This window comes from Melospiza georgiana, unplaced genomic scaffold, assembly GCF_028018845.1.
Source record: "Melospiza georgiana isolate bMelGeo1 unplaced genomic scaffold, bMelGeo1.pri scaffold_29, whole genome shotgun sequence".
In the NCBI taxonomy this organism is placed as follows: Eukaryota; Metazoa; Chordata; class Aves; order Passeriformes; family Passerellidae; genus Melospiza; species Melospiza georgiana.
This window is the reverse complement of record NW_026652215.1, coordinates 8,817,072-8,835,438: the sequence shown is the minus strand read 5'-3', so window position 1 is coordinate 8,835,438 and position 18,367 is coordinate 8,817,072. Positions and strand designations below refer to the sequence as shown.

Here is an 18,367-nt window from a genome sequence, read left to right as displayed (position 1 = left end):
ATTTTTAAGGTACTTTGGATTTTCCTTTCCTCATTGAGTCTCTGAGAGCATTTAGTGCCATCCTGGCCTCCAATTCTCTCCTCCAAGGAGTCCATGAGGAGCCTGTGTTGGGGATGGACCTCAGTGGGACCCATTCATGCTTTGAGACACTTTGGGTGTTTCCTCTGACTTTGACTCTTGGCAAGGTTTGTGCAATCTCTTCTCAGGCCCTGAACTTCCAGGACTCAGCTCCAAATGCACCACAGGGCTCATTAGGATCAAGCAAGTCCTGAAAAATCATGGCTCTGCCTTGATTTCCCTCTGTTCTCATGCAGTTCATCAGGAAGTTCTCTGTAGTGGTTTTGGATCACCAATATGAGATTTCTTAGCCAATGCATCAATTAGTGTGGTGGGTTAAGTGTTGGCTAATTACCTGTGCACCCACTAGAATATTCTTACTGATTTTCTGCTGTGAAATCAAATTTGGAAGAAGGCAAAGTGGGCTCAAAACTTTAAAAGGGTATAAAGAAAAGATTATTAATAGTATCTCAAAGAAAGAGAAATAAGAAGCAGAACAAAACTCTTAGAATAATTCTCCTCTCCCTACAACCTTTTATTTGTTACTGACAATGTAATGAGACAAATCCTAAAAGTTTAAGTCAGTTTACCACTTGTATAAGAGCCTTCCTTCAGTTCTCTTGGGGAGAGGAGTCTCTCTTTCACTCTCTGGAGACTTCTTCATAAGAAAATAATTCTCTCATTGCTCTCAATTTCAGTGAATAGCAGTTGCCAATCAAATCTGCAATTGTGAAGTCCCTCTCATTTTTTCCACAACTTTTCCCACAGCTGTGTTCATGGGCCATGTCTGCTTATGGGGTATTATTTTGAAGATGAGCCGTTTAAGAGCAAAGGTCCTCTTCACCTATTTCTGAAATCATCTTCATCTCTGAATACAGAGAACTTCTTATCATGAGGCCACAGGGTCTCAACACTCTTCTCTCTTTCTCTGTTCAGACTTCTCATGGGATCACAGCTATTTCAACATTTGCTTACTTTAGCATGGAGGCCTGTCACGTTAAGGGCTCCCAGCCGGGTAATAATAGACATTGACTCAATGATTCACAGAAGGCTGATCAATAATCTTTATTAACAAACCCATAGTTTTATACCCTAGTTCACTACAAGTTGACCTAATTGATCCTCCAATCCAAACACCATCACAATTGGCTAATTAAGAACCCACCCTTTGGTAAACAAATCTCCGTAACAAATTCAACTTGTTTAAAATACCAAGTGCAGCAAGTCAAGCTAAGAATTTTTTCTTTTTTCTGATCTTCTCCCAAGGCTTTTCCAAAACAATGCCTGGGAAAGTTGTGTTTCTCTCTGTGGCCAGAGAGCTGCTGCCATAGAAGGTTTTGCTGAACAAGTAGTTTCCTCATCCTTTTCAATGTCTTATAGGGAAAAAGAGAGTCTGATGTATCAATTACATACTTCTCCATAGCTTTACAAGAGGATTTCAGCCCCAAGATCAGGACATCTCCTCATCCCCCCCATCAGGGGCTCGACTTCCTCTTCACTGACCTTGGTGTTGTCATGTTGCTTCTCTACGACCCTGCACTTTGTCCTTTTCTCTCCCTCGAGGGAGGATGGAAGCACTGAAAGAGTTCATATCTCACCCGGGGCCTGCAGATGGTTCTGTGATCCTGGCTGGGCTCAGTGCTTGTGGCCGGAGCTGTTTTATGATGGAGGTTTCTGCAGCGGCTGCGCTGGGGCTGTGTCAGGATGGGCCGCGCAGAGGGGAGGGCCAGGATCGTAGCAGCCAGGCCAGAACACAGCAGCAGCAGCATGGCCAGGGGCCGATGGCTTCTCCTCCCCCTGCCCGGGGCTTGTGGCTGAACCCCAGCGGTTTTTTCATCTTTAACATGTGTCTTCACAGAGGTGTGTACAGTTTCCGTAGTAGTTTAGCAGATTGTCAATTCTCCAAGCTAATTACTGATTGGTTTTTGTCAGACACGGAGGACATTCCTAGCATCTTCTCTTAGAACATCACTTCTGTGATGCAAAACCACCACAAGAGCACAGAGCTCCTTTGTCCATATATAGTGGTCATGTGCCCGAGGCCTCCAAATCCCTCCTTAGGAGGTCTCTGGGCCCTCTCCAAGGTGTTTTTAAATGAAAACATTCAGCTTTTACTCTAAGAAAACAACCAGAGGACAGGGCCAGCCCGACCTCTCTGTCCTGGCTACTTTTGTCTGGGAGCAATCCTTGGATATACAGAATTTGGGAGGCCAAATTCTAATTTTGGCCATGGTCCCTGGACAAGAATGCCAGTTCTTTTCCATAGGAATGAAGGAAGAGAGCCCCAGTGTTTCAGGGGCAGATGAGAGGTGACCACCAGAGGCCAAGGCCAGCCAGTGCTGGCAGATTTTGTTCTGAGAGATACCCTTGCATATAGGAAATTTTTAGGAAGAGTACCAATTTTGGCAATGCATATCTGAAAAGAGGAATGGTTCTTTTCCATAGCAAGGAAAGCACAGAGCCCCAGTGTTCCAGGAGCTGATGAGAGGCAGCCTTTGACATCCCAACATCAGCCAGACCTGTCAGATGGCCCCTGGGAGGCCAAGTCAGCCAGACCTGGTCCATGTTCTCTCGGTTCCATGGGGCCCCACAGTGTCCCAATGGTCCCTTACTTCCATGAGGCCCTGAGGTGTCATAATGCCCCCTTGGTGACACCAGGCCCTGAAGGGTAACAATGGTCTCCATGGTTCCATCAGGCCCCACAGAGTCATAATGGTGTCTGGATTCCATGAAGCTTGCTGTGTCACCATGGCCCCTTGGTTCCATGGGCTCCAGTGGTTCCACAATGATCCCCTTGGTTCTATGGGCTCCAGTGGTGCCACAATGATCCCCTTGGTTCCATGAGGTCCCTACAGTGTCCCAGGGATCTCCATGGGAAGGAAAGAACCCAGTCCCAGTGTTGCAGGGGCAGCCACCAGAGGCCAAGACCAGCCAGACTTGACAGTACTGGCAGATTTTGCCTGGGAACAAACCTTGGATATACAGAATTTTAGAGGTCCAGTTTCGAACATGGACACCTATAGAAGAAGGATCATTCTTTTGATAGGAAGGAAAGCACAGAACACCAGTGTTTGAGGGGCAGATGAAAGGCGGCCATCAGAGGCCTAGGCCAACCAGAGCTCTCTGTCCTGGTAGCTTTTGTCTGAAAGCAACCCTTGGATATAGGGAGTTTGGGAGGTGGAATCCCATTTTTGGTCATTTCTGCACAGATAGAAAGGACTGTTCATTGCCATAGGAAGGAAAACACTATGCCCCAGTGTTTGGAAAGCAGGTGAGAGGCAGCTCCCAAGAGGCCAGGGGCAACCAGACCTTTTTAACTTGGGAGCAATTCTTGGATGTACAGAGTTTTGGAGGTAGAATGGCAGATTTGGCCATGGGCACCTGGTCAAGATGGATGTTTTTTTCCTATAGGAAAGAAAAGTAAAATGTCCAAGTGTTTTGGAAGAAGATGGGGGTGGCCAACCTTAGGCCAAGGGCAGCCAGACCTGTCTCTCTTGGCACCTTTCATCTAGAGGCTATCCTTGGACATTGGGCATTTTGGAGGTGGAATCTCAGTTTTGGCCATGAGCACCTGGACAGGAAGAAGAGTTCTTTATATTGGGAAGGAAAGCACAGAGCGCCAGTGTTTCAGAAGCAGAGGAGGGCCAGCCCTCAGGAAGCCAAGGCCAGCTAGACTTGTCAGTCCTGGCAGCTTTTGTCTGGGAGCTATCCTTGGATATAGGGAATTCCAGAGGCAGTTTCCCAATTTTGGCCATGGGCACCTGGTCGAGATGGATGTTTTTTTCCCCTAAGCAAGAAAAGCACATGGTCGCTGGGTTTCAAAGGCAGATGAGAGATGGCCCCTGGGTGGCCAAGGCAGCCAGATGTGTCTCTCCTGGCAGATTTCATCTAAGAACAATCTGTGCATATAAGGAAATTTAGAGGAGGAATACCAATTTTGGCCATGGTCCCCTGGAGGAGAAGGACAGTCCTCTCCCATAGGAAGGAAAGCCAAGAGCCCGAGTGCTTCAGGGGCTGATGAGAAGCAGCCCTCGACATGCCAAGGTCAGCCAGAACTATCAGGTGATTGCCAGGAGGCCCAGCCAGCCAGACCTGTTCCATGTTCCCTTGCTTTCATGGGACCCCACAGTGTCACAATGTTCCCCTTGCTTTTGCAGTGTCACAATGGCCCCGTGCTTCCATGGGGCCTTGCAATGTCACAACAGCTTTGCGGTTCCACAAAGCCCTGATGTGTCACCATGGCCCCTCAGCTCCACGCACCCTTGCTGTGTTACACTGGCCCCTTGGTTGCATGGGCCCCAACAGTGCCACAATGATCCCCTTGGTTCCACAACTTCCCACAGTGTCCCACTGGCCCCTTGGTTCCATGAGGATCTGCAGTGTCACACAGGTTTATGACATTTGTCCCTGCTGCCCCTCACATCCCAGTGCCCCACAAACAGCCCCAAGGCAGCCATGAGGGACAGGCCCTGCTGTCCCAGGCTGGTCTCGGGGCTTGGCCTTTCTGCTTCCTGCAACCAGCCCAGGCCTTGCTCAGCATTGCAGTTCCCTGCTCAGAGCCTGTGGCTCCCTGCAACCCTGGCCTCAAGGATCTGCTCTCAGTAGTCCCTGGGGAGCCTTTGGCTCTCAGTGGCGCCCATTGATTCTTCAAGGGAGTTGGAGTTTTGCTTCTGACTCCTTGAGCAGCCTTTTCAGCTTTCTCTCAGTGCCTGAGGGTCCTGGACTCAGCCCCAAATCCACTGTGGAGATCATCAAAATACAGAAAGCCCTCAGGAGCTCTTTTCCTTCCTTCCTTCCTTCCTTCCTTCCTTCCTTCCTTCCTTCCTTCCTTCCTTCCTTCCTTCCTTCCTTCCTTCCTTCCTTCCTTCCTTCCTTCCTTCCTTCCTTCCTTCCTTCCTTCCTTCCTTCCTTCCTTCCTTCCTTCCTTCCTTCCTTCCTTCCTTCCTTCCTTCCTTCCTTCCTTCCTTCCTTCCTTCCTTCCTTCCTTCCTTCCTTCCTTCCTTCCTTCCTTCCTTCCTTCCTTCCTTCCTTCCTTCCTTCCTTCCTTCCTTCCTTCCTTCCTTCCTTCCTTCCTTCCTTCCTTCCTTCCTTCCTTCCTTCCTTCCTTCCTTCCTTCCTTCCTTCCTTCCTTCCTTCCTTCCTTCCTTCCTTCCTTCCTTCCTTCCTTCCTTCCTTCCTTCCTTCCTTCCTTCCTTCCTTCCTTCCTTCCTTCCTTCCTTCCTTCCTTCCTTCCTTCCTTCCTTCCTTCCTTCCTTCCTTCCTTCCTTCCTTCCTTCCTTCCTTCCTTCCTTCCTTCCACCTGCCTTAGGCATTATGGACAGGAGATGGTGAAGATGTTGCTCAATCATCAACAATTTAAAATGCTTTTGGAACAATCTCTTCCCACCCATGACCTGGAAGATATTCTGACAAGAATTAAGAAGAAAGTAAGTGCTTGGCAGGAGAAACGTCTCCTTTGTGCAATTGCTAATATGAGACCAAACATACCCAATCTGTCTTTAGCTCACTCCTCTTCTGCTGAATCATTTTGCTCCTGGGAATGAGCTGTTAATCCTCAGCCTGTTCATCAGCAGACCACAAAGGAACTGATATTATTAGGGGAAAAGTGGGGTTTTGAATATTTTCAATATCAATCACAAAGAAGAAAGGGAAAGAGGAGAAAATGGGTTTACATTTAAGCATAAGCCCCCACCATGCTCTCCCTACCCTGCCCCCTGTAAAGCAATTAAGTGAGAATTGTGCTTCTGAAGATAACAGAGTCTTTGCAAAGGACACTGGAAGTAGTAGTGCCAAGAAAATTCCCAAATTTACAAAAGATGTCCAGGTCAATCCTAGTTACTACAATTACTGTCTGTCTTTTGGGAATACTGCCCTGCTGTCCAGCCATGTGGGGCTGGAAGAAGCTTGGTGAATTCAGCAGCTTGGTGAATTCAGCAGCATCCAGTGGAAAATCCTTTGTTTGTTTGGGAGGGGATTTTATATTTTTACTTGACATTACAGAAGGGAGCCTGCCTTTGTGCAGGCACAGGGAGAGTGAGTGTTGAACCAAATCAACTTCCAACACAATGGGCCAAAGAGACCAGTTTGTTCTGCTACTTCCTTCACAAACACTCATTGCCTGCCAGTTTGCATTATTTCCATTTATGCTCAAGACTAAGGAATTTGGTATTTTAGACTGCTGCTCAGTGTGACAGAACCCATAACCTGCCTTGGGCTATTGAAAACAAAGAGTTGGCTTCACTGAAGCTCTGGTCTGTTTCCATCTGTAAGTTAGGAAATGTTTCCCTAAGCCTTGGTAGCAGTGATCCTGGTTCTAACTTGTGTTTTAAACAGGGAATTTCCTGTTTTATACTCTAAAGATTGATGGGGTTTCTCTGTGTCCTTGTAGGGGATGGAAAACCAGAAGGCTGAAGGCCCATCTGTCAAGGAGCCGGTGAAGGAGAGGAACGATGGCTCAGAGGAGCCCCAGGCCACATTGTCTGCTGGCAAAGGGTACTGAGCATTTTTGTCAGATGTGACAAAGCACATGACAGGCTTTACATGCCTCTTCCTCAGGAAAAACTTTCTGGCAGAGATGACCAATGCCACAGATTGTTTCCTTTCCCTACAAATGCTCTAGGATAAAAAAAGTCTACTTGTGCATTGTGCTGAACACAACTTCTCTGGAGGGGTTTCCACAAAAATGGAGAGACAAACAGACACCCATTGGTTGCAGCTCAGACGATCCAGTGCATGGCAAGGGCAGTGTTGTGGAAGCTGGGAGAGGGCCGAGTTTCTCCTGCCTGACTTGGGACAAGTAAATTCAAACAGGGCTTTTTTTTCATCTGAGTGGAGTCTTTTTCAGATGGGTGTTTTGATGAGAAATCTCAGTTTGGAAGCAAGATGCCATTCCACAAAGATGCAGTTCTCATCTGTGAGGTTTGGCCTGGCTGAATCATGGTTTTCTTTCCCTCAAACAGTACCAAGTTTGAGTAGTAAGGAGCAAGGCAATTCCTGAACAACTTCAGTCAACGGGTGTCTGAATGTGGACTTTGTGCCTTGATATTCCTGTCCTTCATGTAATTTGCTTGATGGACAGCATGTTTGGTTTATTTCCCCCTGTGCTGCAATCAGCATTTAAGATAGGAATTTGCTCCTTGCTGTCTCTTCATGGCAGTTGCAGAGCTGCTTGTACCTGTTCTCCTCTGATAGCAGAGGGGGTTTATTTAGCTCTGTCCTGCTCAGCAGTGGCAGGAAAGTGACCACATGCCTCAGTAGCATAGCTACCATCTTCCTGTGCTCATGGAAGAGACAGGTTGATCAGGAGAATTGTTCCCAGTGGGGTTGTGAAGCTGTGCATCTAGTCTCCAGGGAAGCAAATGGAATGTGAGCGTAGTTCTGTGATATCTGGCTTTTGTTTTTATCTCTGTTACTGATTTTCTGAATCCTTCAAATATGGCCCTGTTTATCTGTTCAGATGCATCTGAGCTACTTTTCCAGATTGTCATGCCTGGTTGTAGAGACACTTCTCCAGAGTGATGATTTCCCTTATTCTAAGACACACATGTCCCATATGAGGAGGCATTTAAACTTGGCAGTAGTGTCTCTCTTTCTCCACAAAGCAATGTGACCTGTGTGCCCTGGCAGCCATCTGAAGATAGATCAGATGCATCTCATCCTTGGTTTTCCTGAGTGAGCACTGGTGAGAATGTCACTTGCAGATTGTCTGCCGTAATGATTATCATGAGGTCCACGTTGTTCTTCAGAGCCTCATGATTTTCCAGCTTGAAATCACATGATTAGGAAAGCTGCTCAAGATGTTTTGCTCACAATTAACTGAAGGTATTGTCTGTGGCTGCAGCTCTGTCCATAGAGAGCAGCAGGCACAACTTTGCCAGGCATTGTCCTGGGGAAGGATGTTAGAAGATCAGAGAAAAGAGTGAGAAACAATTCTTATCTTCACTTGCTGCACCCGTTGTTGTGAATATGTGGAATGTGTTCTGGAGATTTGTTTACCAAAGGGTAATTTCTTAATTGGCCATTGGTGATGGTGTTTTGGATTCAATTGACCAATCTGGTCTGTCTCTATCAGACTGTCTCTAAGGGTTTCTGAAGTTTAGCAACAGTGGGTTGCCATTGATGTCAAATAGTGAGTGACAGAATTTAGCAAGATGCCTTCCTTTACAGCATTGAGGGCAAATAGAAATTTGATTTCATGTCCCACAACAATCCTTTTTAAGGTGCCCTAGTTTACCACAAGCAAAGCAGGCAGGCTTTTTATGAGAGTCCACTTGTACAGCATTAACAGAATTTTCCCAACGTTTTTCTTGTTTTTCTAAAAGCTTTTCAATTTTATCCATTCGTTGTGTCAAATTGTGTTCCAGTGTTTTTTCCAAAGCATTGACCTTTGAATTTGCAGCATTTTGTGAACCCATAAGTCTACTGCAAGCTGTTAGCATCTGTGTAATTGTTGGAGGCTGATCAGGCAAAGCTAAAATAATTTTTCTACATTCATTATTAGCATTTACAGAAGCAAGATTTTGAATGATATAAGAGCGGGCTTGTTCATCTGGACATTGCCTTTCAACTGCTTGAGTTAGTTTATCCAAAAAAGAACCATAAGATTCAGTTTCACCTTGTTTGATCAGTGGATAAGACTTCAAATGAGAGCCAGGAGGCTCAAGTGAAAGCAAGGCCTTTCTAGCAGCATCTTTAATGTCTGTTAACACAGGCAGAGGCAGTTCAGCTGCTTGATTTTCAGGCCTATTGTAAGGTGAATCACCAGCTAATTGAGCAACATCTAGATTAGCATAATCAGTATTTGCATATCTTTCAACCAACTTGTTAAGTAGCGTAGCATAGCATAGCATAGCATAGCAATTGATCAGCCTTCTGGAATCATGGAGTCAATGCTAATTATTTCCACTATGGGGATGCAATGCTACGATAATTATAACCAACAGGTCCTCATTTGGTTTTATTTTCCAGGGTGCAATCTCCTTCTGATGGACACCTCCTACCCCGTGCACAAGCCCAGGTCAGTCACCTCCAGCTGTGGAAGAAACGGAGCTGCTCCAGAAGCTTTACCATCTCCTGGAAGCCAAGGGGTTTCAGACAAGGATGGAAGGAGTGGAACTTCTCCAAGACCTGTGCAAAAACAGCCCCCAGCTCATCTCCACTAACATTGCCCAAGTATGTAGGGTATCTTCACTGCTCCTTTTCTTTGGCTCCTTTCCTAAGCCTGTAGCAGCAAAGTTAATTCAGTGTGTCTTGGCACTCTGTCCTGGCTGTTTGGGACACGCCCGTCTCTCTTGCCCAGAAAAAATTTAATTCAGGTCCAGGCTTCAGGACAAGTTGTTTCAGTCCAGCTGTATTTGTCTGGCAGGTGCCTATTGCTGCTGTTCATCTGATGATGGCAGAATTTTCTGCTGGTGTAACTGCTGCTCTCTCCTACTCCCAGTTGGGTGAAGTGAAGGGAATCCAGGCCCTGAAAGCATGGCAATTGTTCTCTAGACCAAAAATGGGTTTGCATAGGGAAGAGAAGTATCAGGCTGGGTTGGTTTAAACCCAGCTGCTTTTTTTAAGAACACTTCTTTATACTCCATCTTGTCTTACACAGGCACAGCTCTGGCTACTCATTTCCCTCCTTGTTCCTATTCCTCTTGGTAAAGACAGTGCTCTCCCTTCTTGGGGGTCTTTTTTTCTCTTTGGAAAAGGAGGAAAACACCTAAGGACTCATCTCTGCCTTCTCCTCCCTTTAGCTGCTTTTTCCCTTTTTCCAGGAAAAGGTGCCTGATAATGAGGCTGTCAAGGGACTGAACCTGCTCTAAAGAGAGCTGTACAGCACATGACATTTCAGAAGTCTATTTGTTACTTAGAGAAATGGTCTGGATCCTGGAAGAGTTGATCAGAGCCCTGCACTTCTCCAGACACTGGCTCTGAGACAAACAAAAGAAAACTTAGATCTCCTCCAGCCATAGTTTTGGCAAAATCATAATTGCCCTCAGTACTTGAGGCAACTGTATAGAAAACCGGGCATTGTAAACATCTGCTTCCATTCAAAGCAAATGTACTCTTTAGCATTAATAAATGGAATTAATTTAATGATTTATAGATGGAGAGAAATACCATAGGAACTATTCTGTCCCCAGCCAAACCTCTTAAAAACAGAAGAAAATCTTTCAACCAGGATGAGGTTGTGCCACCGTTCCAGTGAGTTGCCCACAGGAAAACAGTGAAATTGTGCAAGCAAGTGCTGACCTGACAGAAAGAATCACTTTCATCTTTGACATTGCTGACTGCTACATCCACTCTTCAAACAAGGACATTTGAATCCAGCTTTCACGTTACTTGTTCTCTTCACAGATTTTTGATTATTTTGTCCTGAGAATATCGTACAGCCACAAGAAAGTGAAGCAGAGGGCACTGGATGTGCTGGCTGAAATCACAGGGGCCCTGAAAGATGCCCTGAACCCGGTGATCATTGGTTTGGTGGAGGGAATAACAAAGAACCTGAACTCAAAGGATCCCAGGGTTCGTGGGGCAGCTGTGAAAGCACTGGGAGAATCCATTGCTCATTTGGGTAAGGCTGAGCCCTGGCAGGGACTCTCCTCAGCTTCGTCTCTGTCTCTCCTGCACAAGAGAGCACTGAGTGCCTCGACAGCTGCTCTTGTCTGTGGAACACTGCAGCTGACACCCACCAGAGGCTGTGCAGGTGCAGTCCTTATGCACCATCCCCAACAGGCTGGAATGGGATCAGCATTTCCCAACAGTCCCAGGAGCCCTTGGCTCTGTGCTGCTTGTCTGAAGAGCAAGTCCTGGGCTGCAGCTCTGCTACAGTTCAGAGGAAAATGGCGTTTCGAGTGTGCTTGGGCCCCGTCTGACTTCCCAAATGAACAGCTTTGCTGTTGGCATGAAGGGACACTGACCCATCGGAGCTTCTGCAGAGCAGCCACCTGGGAGGCTCCACATGACAGGCATTAGCTGCCTATTTTCCACTTTTCTTCTTTGTCTTCTGTGTTCAAAGGGGAACTTGTGATTCACCAAGTTCATTTCTTTAGAACAAAGAGGTATAAACCCAGCTGTCAATGATGCCTTGTTCCACCTGTTGTTTTGTGTGGGGCAAGATGACCACAGCAATTAACTACATAGGCAAGGGCTGCTCTAAATTCTTTTGCCACACAGATTTATGTCAGCTCCGAGAATGCTGCACTGGGGACATATGCCTGAAAAAAGGAGTGTTGAAGAGGCAGGTCTTCAAGGGGATTTTCCACTTTCTCCTCTCCAGCTGCTCTGTGATCTCAGGAACTTCCTGACTCAGTGCCTTTCTGTGACCCAAGTATGGGGCTCTTCCTTTTTGCTCTGGGATGCAAAACCTTTCCACTGCTTCCATGTGACTGAACTCTTGAGGTCCCTGATGTGAAATGTTTTAACACAGCTCCTGCTACAGCAGACAAGTTTGGATTTACAAATGTGAAAGGAGAGCTTTCCTTTTGGAATTTAAAACCCTGCCAAGTAGGCTGGAAGGAAAGGAGAATAGGATTCAAACATCTGCAGAAATGTGCTTGATTTTATAAAATGGGGTTGGCCCTGCCCTTTCTCCTATGACCTGAGAAATGTGAGCAGAAACGTGTTTTTCCCTTGTAGATAAAGTGTCCCTGCTGAAAGAGTTCAGCTACCAATGGAATCACCTGAGTGGCCAAGCCCTGCTGGATGTCACCGAGCGTATCACAGGTTTGGCCTCCCCTTCTGAGCCCAGAGCTCTTCCCAGGGAGCATTTACAGGGAATGCCTGTGAGCAGACAGCAGAGCAGCTCCTCCAAACCAGGAGGTGCTGAGCTTGTCCCTGCTGCCCCATGGCCAAGGCAGGTGGGTTTGGCAGGTTTTCCCTGGCTGCTGCAGAGCTGGGCAGCACCTGAGATGGGGGCGGCGCTCGGCCTGGGGCTGAGCTCTCACTGGGGCATCTCAGAACCACCTCCAGCAAAGGGAGGGCTAAAAATGCCCCAGCTGGCTCCTCTCAGGGGAGCACAGGGACATCTGTGATCTTTGAGGGGAAATGGTGGCAAATGCTGTTTCAGGGCATCAGTTTGTTTTGTCGTCACAGAATTCTTGTTTTTCTCTTGGAAAGTTTTGAGGCTGAACCGTGCAGAGCCTGGGGATCACAGCTTAGGCCAGAACTCAACAGAGGTACCAGAGGCATGGGTTTAGTGCAAGGCAGCCTCTGGGGCACAGGGACAGAAGCAGAGTGCTGAGGCTCCCTGCCTGTGCTGTCAGAGGGGCCTTGGACTGAACCTTTTAGGGTGTGCAAACAGTGTCTGCCTGTGTCAGCGCTGCCCAAAATGCTACAAATGCAGCTGATAATTGATTCCTCAGAGGAGCTTGCTGTGTCAGCAACAGCCAAGGAATGGAAAAAGGATAATCTCAATATATAGCAGAGAAGATGATTGATAGCCTTGCTTTAACTGGGGCTAAATCCACTGCTAATTATGCCAACATCTTGAAATGCAAGGTTTAATACACTTTGTGTCTTCATTAGTAAAGGTAGGAAGTCTGCCACAGGAACAAGGGCTCTGGTTGGAGCAATTAGTGCTGAGGGGTTGGTGGTTCTGTTTCCAGGATGATCAGCTGCTTTGCCCGTTTCTGGACCAAGGGGCCATGGGTGCTGTTTTGCTGCTCTTGGCCAGAGAGGCTGGCAAGAAGCAGAAGCAGAGGCAGATCCTTGTTTGCAGTGAGGCTGGTGGGTAAGGAGCTGTGTCTCTGTCCCGGCAGTGCTTGTGCAGGGGGTTCATGCCAGGAGCCCTGGAGTCGTCCAGCGCGACGCCCTGCCCGTGCTCTGGCCCTGCCTGGAGAACAAGGCGCTGCCTGTGCGGAGCGCCAACGTCCGCACCGTGGCCACCAAGCTGGCCTCTGCCCTCTGCAAGGTGATGGGCACCCAGCTGAAGAAATGTGCTGCCAGCAAGCCCCCACATGTGTGGGAAAACCTCTCCAGAATGCTGGGCTGGTGAAGGCGAGATGTTCTCCAGAAAGCTGAAGAAGCGCTGAGTTGGACACCTCTGGATTTGCCTTTTGAGCTGTGCCAAAAATGACAAAATCCTAAGGAAGAGTGTGCATCTGCCCCCACTCTCTCCATAACATTTCCTACTCATGGCATGGGGGCCTGGAGCAACTCCAGATTAATGACAAGGTGAAGGGCAGTCATGGCTCAGCCGCACGCAGAGGTGAGGGGGGAGCTGGGCCAATCTCTGCTGGCAGGAAGGGTCTTGTGGCAGCCCAGAGAGGCTGTGCACATTGCCAGGGAACAGCTGTGCCCTGCGTGTGCCCCTGCAATGAGCTGTGCTGCTGCCAGTGCCCCTGGAGCTGTGGGGCTGCTGAGCTGTGGGGCAGGCAGAGGAGCAGGAGGGTGCGTGTGGAGCTGAGCCATTCCTGGGGAGCACAGGGCTCTGGGCTCCCTGCTGTCCCAGGGCAGCCCAGAGGCCAGGCTGGGCCTGTGCCAGCTCTGGGCAAGTGGCTCAGGGTTTGCCCTGGCCTGCCTCAGTGTCTGCCAGCAGGAGCATGTTTCCCTGTGCAGCTGTTTGGACATTTCCAGGAAATGTGTCCCAGGAAATATGGAGCTTCAGATGCTTTAGGTTTACATGGTGGCCTCTGTTAAACTTTGCCTCTCTGTTAAACTTTGTGTCTCCATTTTGCAGATCTGGCTGGTTACAGTCCTACCGAGAAGTTTTCTCCAGACACTTCCAATGTTCCCTTACCCACAAAGTCCTCGCCTCCCATCCAGAAGAGCTCTCTGTCCTCCAAGCTCAGGAAGAAGCTGCCGCCTGTGTGAAGAGTGTTTGAAGAATAGGATTGATGTGTTAGGCTTGATAGTTACAGCTGTACATATGTTCTGATCTTTAGATGTAGTTTTGAATTAATGTCTTTTGATTCTGTCTTTAAGTTTTGATGACATATTTTTAATCGTATATATTTTATTTTGATGATGAAAAACAAAAATAAATAAATAACATTTAAATAAACCAGGAGGAGAATGTGAGACCATGACCTGCTAGCCTAGAGATTATGGGAGTGCAGCTCATTCAGTGTGCCAGTGTCTCACCACATCCTTTCCTCATTGGGCCTCTCCTCTTCCTCTTTGGCCATGGTTTCTTTGTGTCATTTGTGCTGCTGTTTTCAACTTGTCATTGTAACAGGGCCACACATTGACATGTTTGGGGGACAATAGATCCAAAAGATCCTGTCTAGTCAAAGGTTTTCTACCTAGGTGTGTTCTGTGCTCACCAACGGCCTGAGCAAAGAAACCAAGAGAAGTGTGCCCAAATCCCAAAGCTTTGCTCCTTTGCAATCTCCCACAGATCTGGCTCACAGATGTCTTCAATCACAATTCCATAGGTAAGAAGAGGTCATGTATTTCACTGGTAAATGATGCACTGTTTTCGCAAAATCACTCGTATATATATTTACCCGGGACAGCAGTGCAGCTGTGTTGTTTGCCCCTTGTTTGCAGAAGGATGAGTGCACTGGGAGGCCAGTAACAATTGACAAGGGCTCCTCAAATCTGCACTGCAGCCTGGGTGCCATTCAGCCCAGAGCTAGGGGATCATTTGTTCCCATGGACCAGTGCTTGCCAGTGGAATGAATTCCTGCACAGCTGGAAGAAGCAATTCTGGATTCAGCTCCAGCTGTTGGTGGGCTGCATGATCATTGACAATGCTGCCCTTCCAGAAATTATTCTGCAGTTTCCTTTCATAGTCATTTGAAGCTTTGAAACTTCACATTTCAATTTGCTTTGCCTTAGGGAAAAACACTTCTGGGCCCAGTGCAAACTGAAACCTTTTGACAGCAAAGTCCTCATGGTTGCCAGCTTCTGATGTCGCACAATGTCACCTGGCTGCCTGTGTTTGCTTAGCTCTGGATCTAGTCCCGGCCTAGTAAAGCCCAGGCAGGGAGGCACGTTGCAGGGAAAACTGGTCCATGAGCTTATGGGGTTGCCATCAGCAGCAGAGTGAATGTGCCCTTTGGGGATTCCTCTGGAGACAAAATTAGGGACCTACCCCATGCCACAATATTCTCTTAGATCTTTCTAAAATATCCTAGGAAAGGCTGTGAAACTTCACATCTCCTTGCACACCCACTGTTTGGAGAGGGGCATTTTTGTCCCTCCTCAAAGTCATTGCTCTTGCACATGAGAAACATGAACATCCACCAACAGGAATGATGCATGGTCCTGCTGCTGCTGCTGCAGAGCACTGGGCAGTGCAGACCTGGGTGTTACCAATATGAGCACTTAATTATCACTTCATGCTCCTTCAAGCTGTTCAGATCTCAGGGCTCTTTGTTTCAAAGCAGACACTGCACCATCTCTAGGGAAGAACAGGAACTGGGAAACAGCGACTGCCAGCCTTGCAGGGGTGTGGGGGAAAACCTGAGGTGTCTGCATCAAAAGATGAATGGGAAGAGTGTAATTGCCAAAGCAAACGCTTCATTAGGATAGCAGCACCAGTTCTTTACTGCATGCTTGCATGAAGATCATTTGGGATCTCCTTTTTGTATCTCATGCAGAAAAGGAGCTCTTAATAATACCACACTACTTAAACCGGATTGGGATGCAGCTCTGTAGTGGTTCACAATGAAGCAGACTGCCTGCTGTGTCACTGCCAGCCCTGCTGAGCCTGCGAGGGACCAGAGTGTATCCCATGCCTGTTTTGCCTCCAAGCAGAGCTTGGTTTTCCTTATTAGTGTGGAGTAAATACAAGAGTAATAAAATGGACAATTAAACTGGCCACTTTGGAGGATATGCTCATGCTTTCACACATCAGTCCTGTACCTCATGCTCCCAAGGCTTGTTACTCAGCATTAAATATTTTAACAAAAAAACATCAGCTCTCATGTTACATCTGAATAAAACTGCACAAGATCATCAAGAATTCTGCTGTCAGGAACAAGACAAGAGCCTTCCGACACTCACTTGCAGCTGTCCTGGATTGCTGCAGCCCTTTGTGAAAAGCTGCAGACAGAGTGTTTGGAGTTGGTTTGGGCCTGTATGAAAGATCTGTGGAGCAGTGTGCAGGGCTCTCCTGGCAGGAAACTGTTTGTCCAAGCCCAGGGACACGGTGCCGGCAGGAGCGGAGCGGCCCCGCTCCCAGCCCGAGAGTCTGTGAGCTGAGCCACGCCGGGGAGAAAAGGCAGCGAGGGGCTCCAGCCCAGCTGCTTCGCTGCCCTGCCCGCCCCATGGAGCTCTGCCGTGGGAGAAAGCCGACGCCGGACGAGTCCCCGAGCTTCCATCAGCTGCTGGAACTGCTCCGTGACAATTCCCGTTCTTCTGAGAGAGACCCCGGCGCCTTCTTGTAACGCGTGTCATGGGGGGATTCTGTTTGTTAATAAACTGTTGGGGGTTTTCCACTTTCATCTATCAGTAATAATTTCCTATTGCTGGAAATGGAACACTTCAGAGGAAATGATTTATTGCACAATATCCTGTTTGAAGTTGTCTGAAACTGTGTGAGACAGATGGCTTCACACAGGAGCATCCCCAAGGCTGCTGAGGGGAAGGCACAGAGGAAGACAAACCCAGTATTTCTGAGGGAACTCCTTGACATCAAACCAACCTGAGTTGTCAAACAGCAGACCTGATGTTTCGAGACATGGGCCACAGGGGAAACCTTGCAGTGTGTTTGGTCCAGGCTGGGTTATGCTCGAGGCAAATGTGTTTCAGTGTGTTGGATAATACTCTTTTCTTGACCTAGAGATGGGGACACTGAGAGGTGTTTTAAAAACTTTTATTCAATTTTCAGTCTTATGAGAAGGGTGAGACAATACAGATGTTATAATTCACGCCATCACAATCAGAAGCCAACTATTTCCTAATTATAATACATTATAATTAGTTTTTTTGGTCTATCAGTCTTTTGCCATGCCACGTTGTGAATGCCTTAAAGCCAATTATTAAAACTGCCCCTCGTGGGTCCCACTATAATGCATCTTTCATAGCTCTGTTTTTCCAAAATCTTATTTGCAAGGCCATCTTTTGGAACTTTTTTTCACCTCCATTTGTCTCTCAACAATATCTGTCCTATTCCATGGCATTTTTAAGTCAGCATTTCTTGTCTCAAGGTTTATATACAGATTCATACTCTGTGGGCATTCTACTAGGCCCTAAAAGATTTCTAGATATCCATTTCCCACATCAGTGCACTTGGCTCCTTCTCTCCTCATTGTGCCTGGCAAGCACAGGAGCCCAGAGCTCCTGCAGAACCCATCCCAGCACTCAGTGGGAGCAAACTTGTGTCCAGTCCTCACCTGGAGCTGCGGTGCCCAGCATTCCACCACACTGGAATGAGGAACTGTTCCTGCTCTTTCAGAAGGAGCTAAGGAGCTTTGGCCTTCAGATCAATTGTCTGCAGGCTCCTGCAGTGCCTGGTGCTGCTCCCTTGCCAGAGGCACCCCAGGCCAGGGGGGCACATCTGGGCTGCTGTGTCTGGCTCTGGGGCTCCCTGTTCTGGGCAATGAGAAGGACCTGCAGAGGCTCTGCAGGACTGACAGGATGGGCTTTGGGGCTGGCAGGAGAAGCTGAGGGACCTGGGCTGCTGGAGCTGCTGAAGAGGAGGCCCAGGGCTCCTCCTGCAACTGCTCCAAGGGTGGTTTCAGAGAATCCCAGAATCAGCAAGGGTGGAACAGGCCATGGAGATCATCAAGTCCAACCTGTGCCCTGACACCACCTTGTCTTCCCTGAGCCTCCTCTCCTCCAGGATAAACAACCTCAGCTCTCTCAGCCACTCCCCACAGCTCTTGTGCTCCAGACCCTTCCCCAGCCTTGTTACCCTTCTCTGGACACGCTCCAGCCCTTCCATGTCCTTCCTAAATTGGGGGCACCAGAACTACAAACAGCACTCGAGGTGCTGCCCAAGCAGTGCCCAGCACAGGGGAACAATCCCTGCCCTGCTCCTGCTGGCCACACCATTCCTGATCCAGCCAGGAGCCATTGGCCTCCTTGCCCACCTGGGCACACTGCTGGCTCATGCCCAGCCTGCTGTCCATCACTCCCTGCAGGTCCCTTTCTGCCTGGCTGCTGTCCAGCCCCTCTGGCACCTTGTTGAGGGAGGCGGGCAGGGATGGAACGGGTCCAGATCCAGTCCTTCCTGAAATGTGGTGTTTGCTGGCACTGCCATTTCCCAGAATTTGATATTTCCCTATTCTTGCACAGCCCAAGTGCAGCAACTTGCTGGCAAAGAAAGTCAAAACCAAGCAAAGACCTGGTACCTACAGCAACCCGATCTCAGATTTGCTGACACCGCCAGTACCCAGATCGGGAATGTTTCAGATGCCTGCGCAGCCTAATT

At 48.1% G+C, this 18,367-nt stretch overlaps 1 protein-coding gene across 1 annotated transcript in view; it reads right to left on the bottom strand.

Moving 5' to 3' along the window:
* LOC131096425 (uncharacterized) overlaps nucleotides 1-18,367 on the bottom strand; it is a 1,435,131-nt gene that overhangs the window by 958,622 nt on the left and 458,142 nt on the right. Inside the window, 1 exon segment of the mRNA XM_058044763.1 lies at nucleotides 6,589-6,601. Coding sequence (XP_057900746.1) covers nucleotides 6,589-6,601 — 13 coding nt within the window.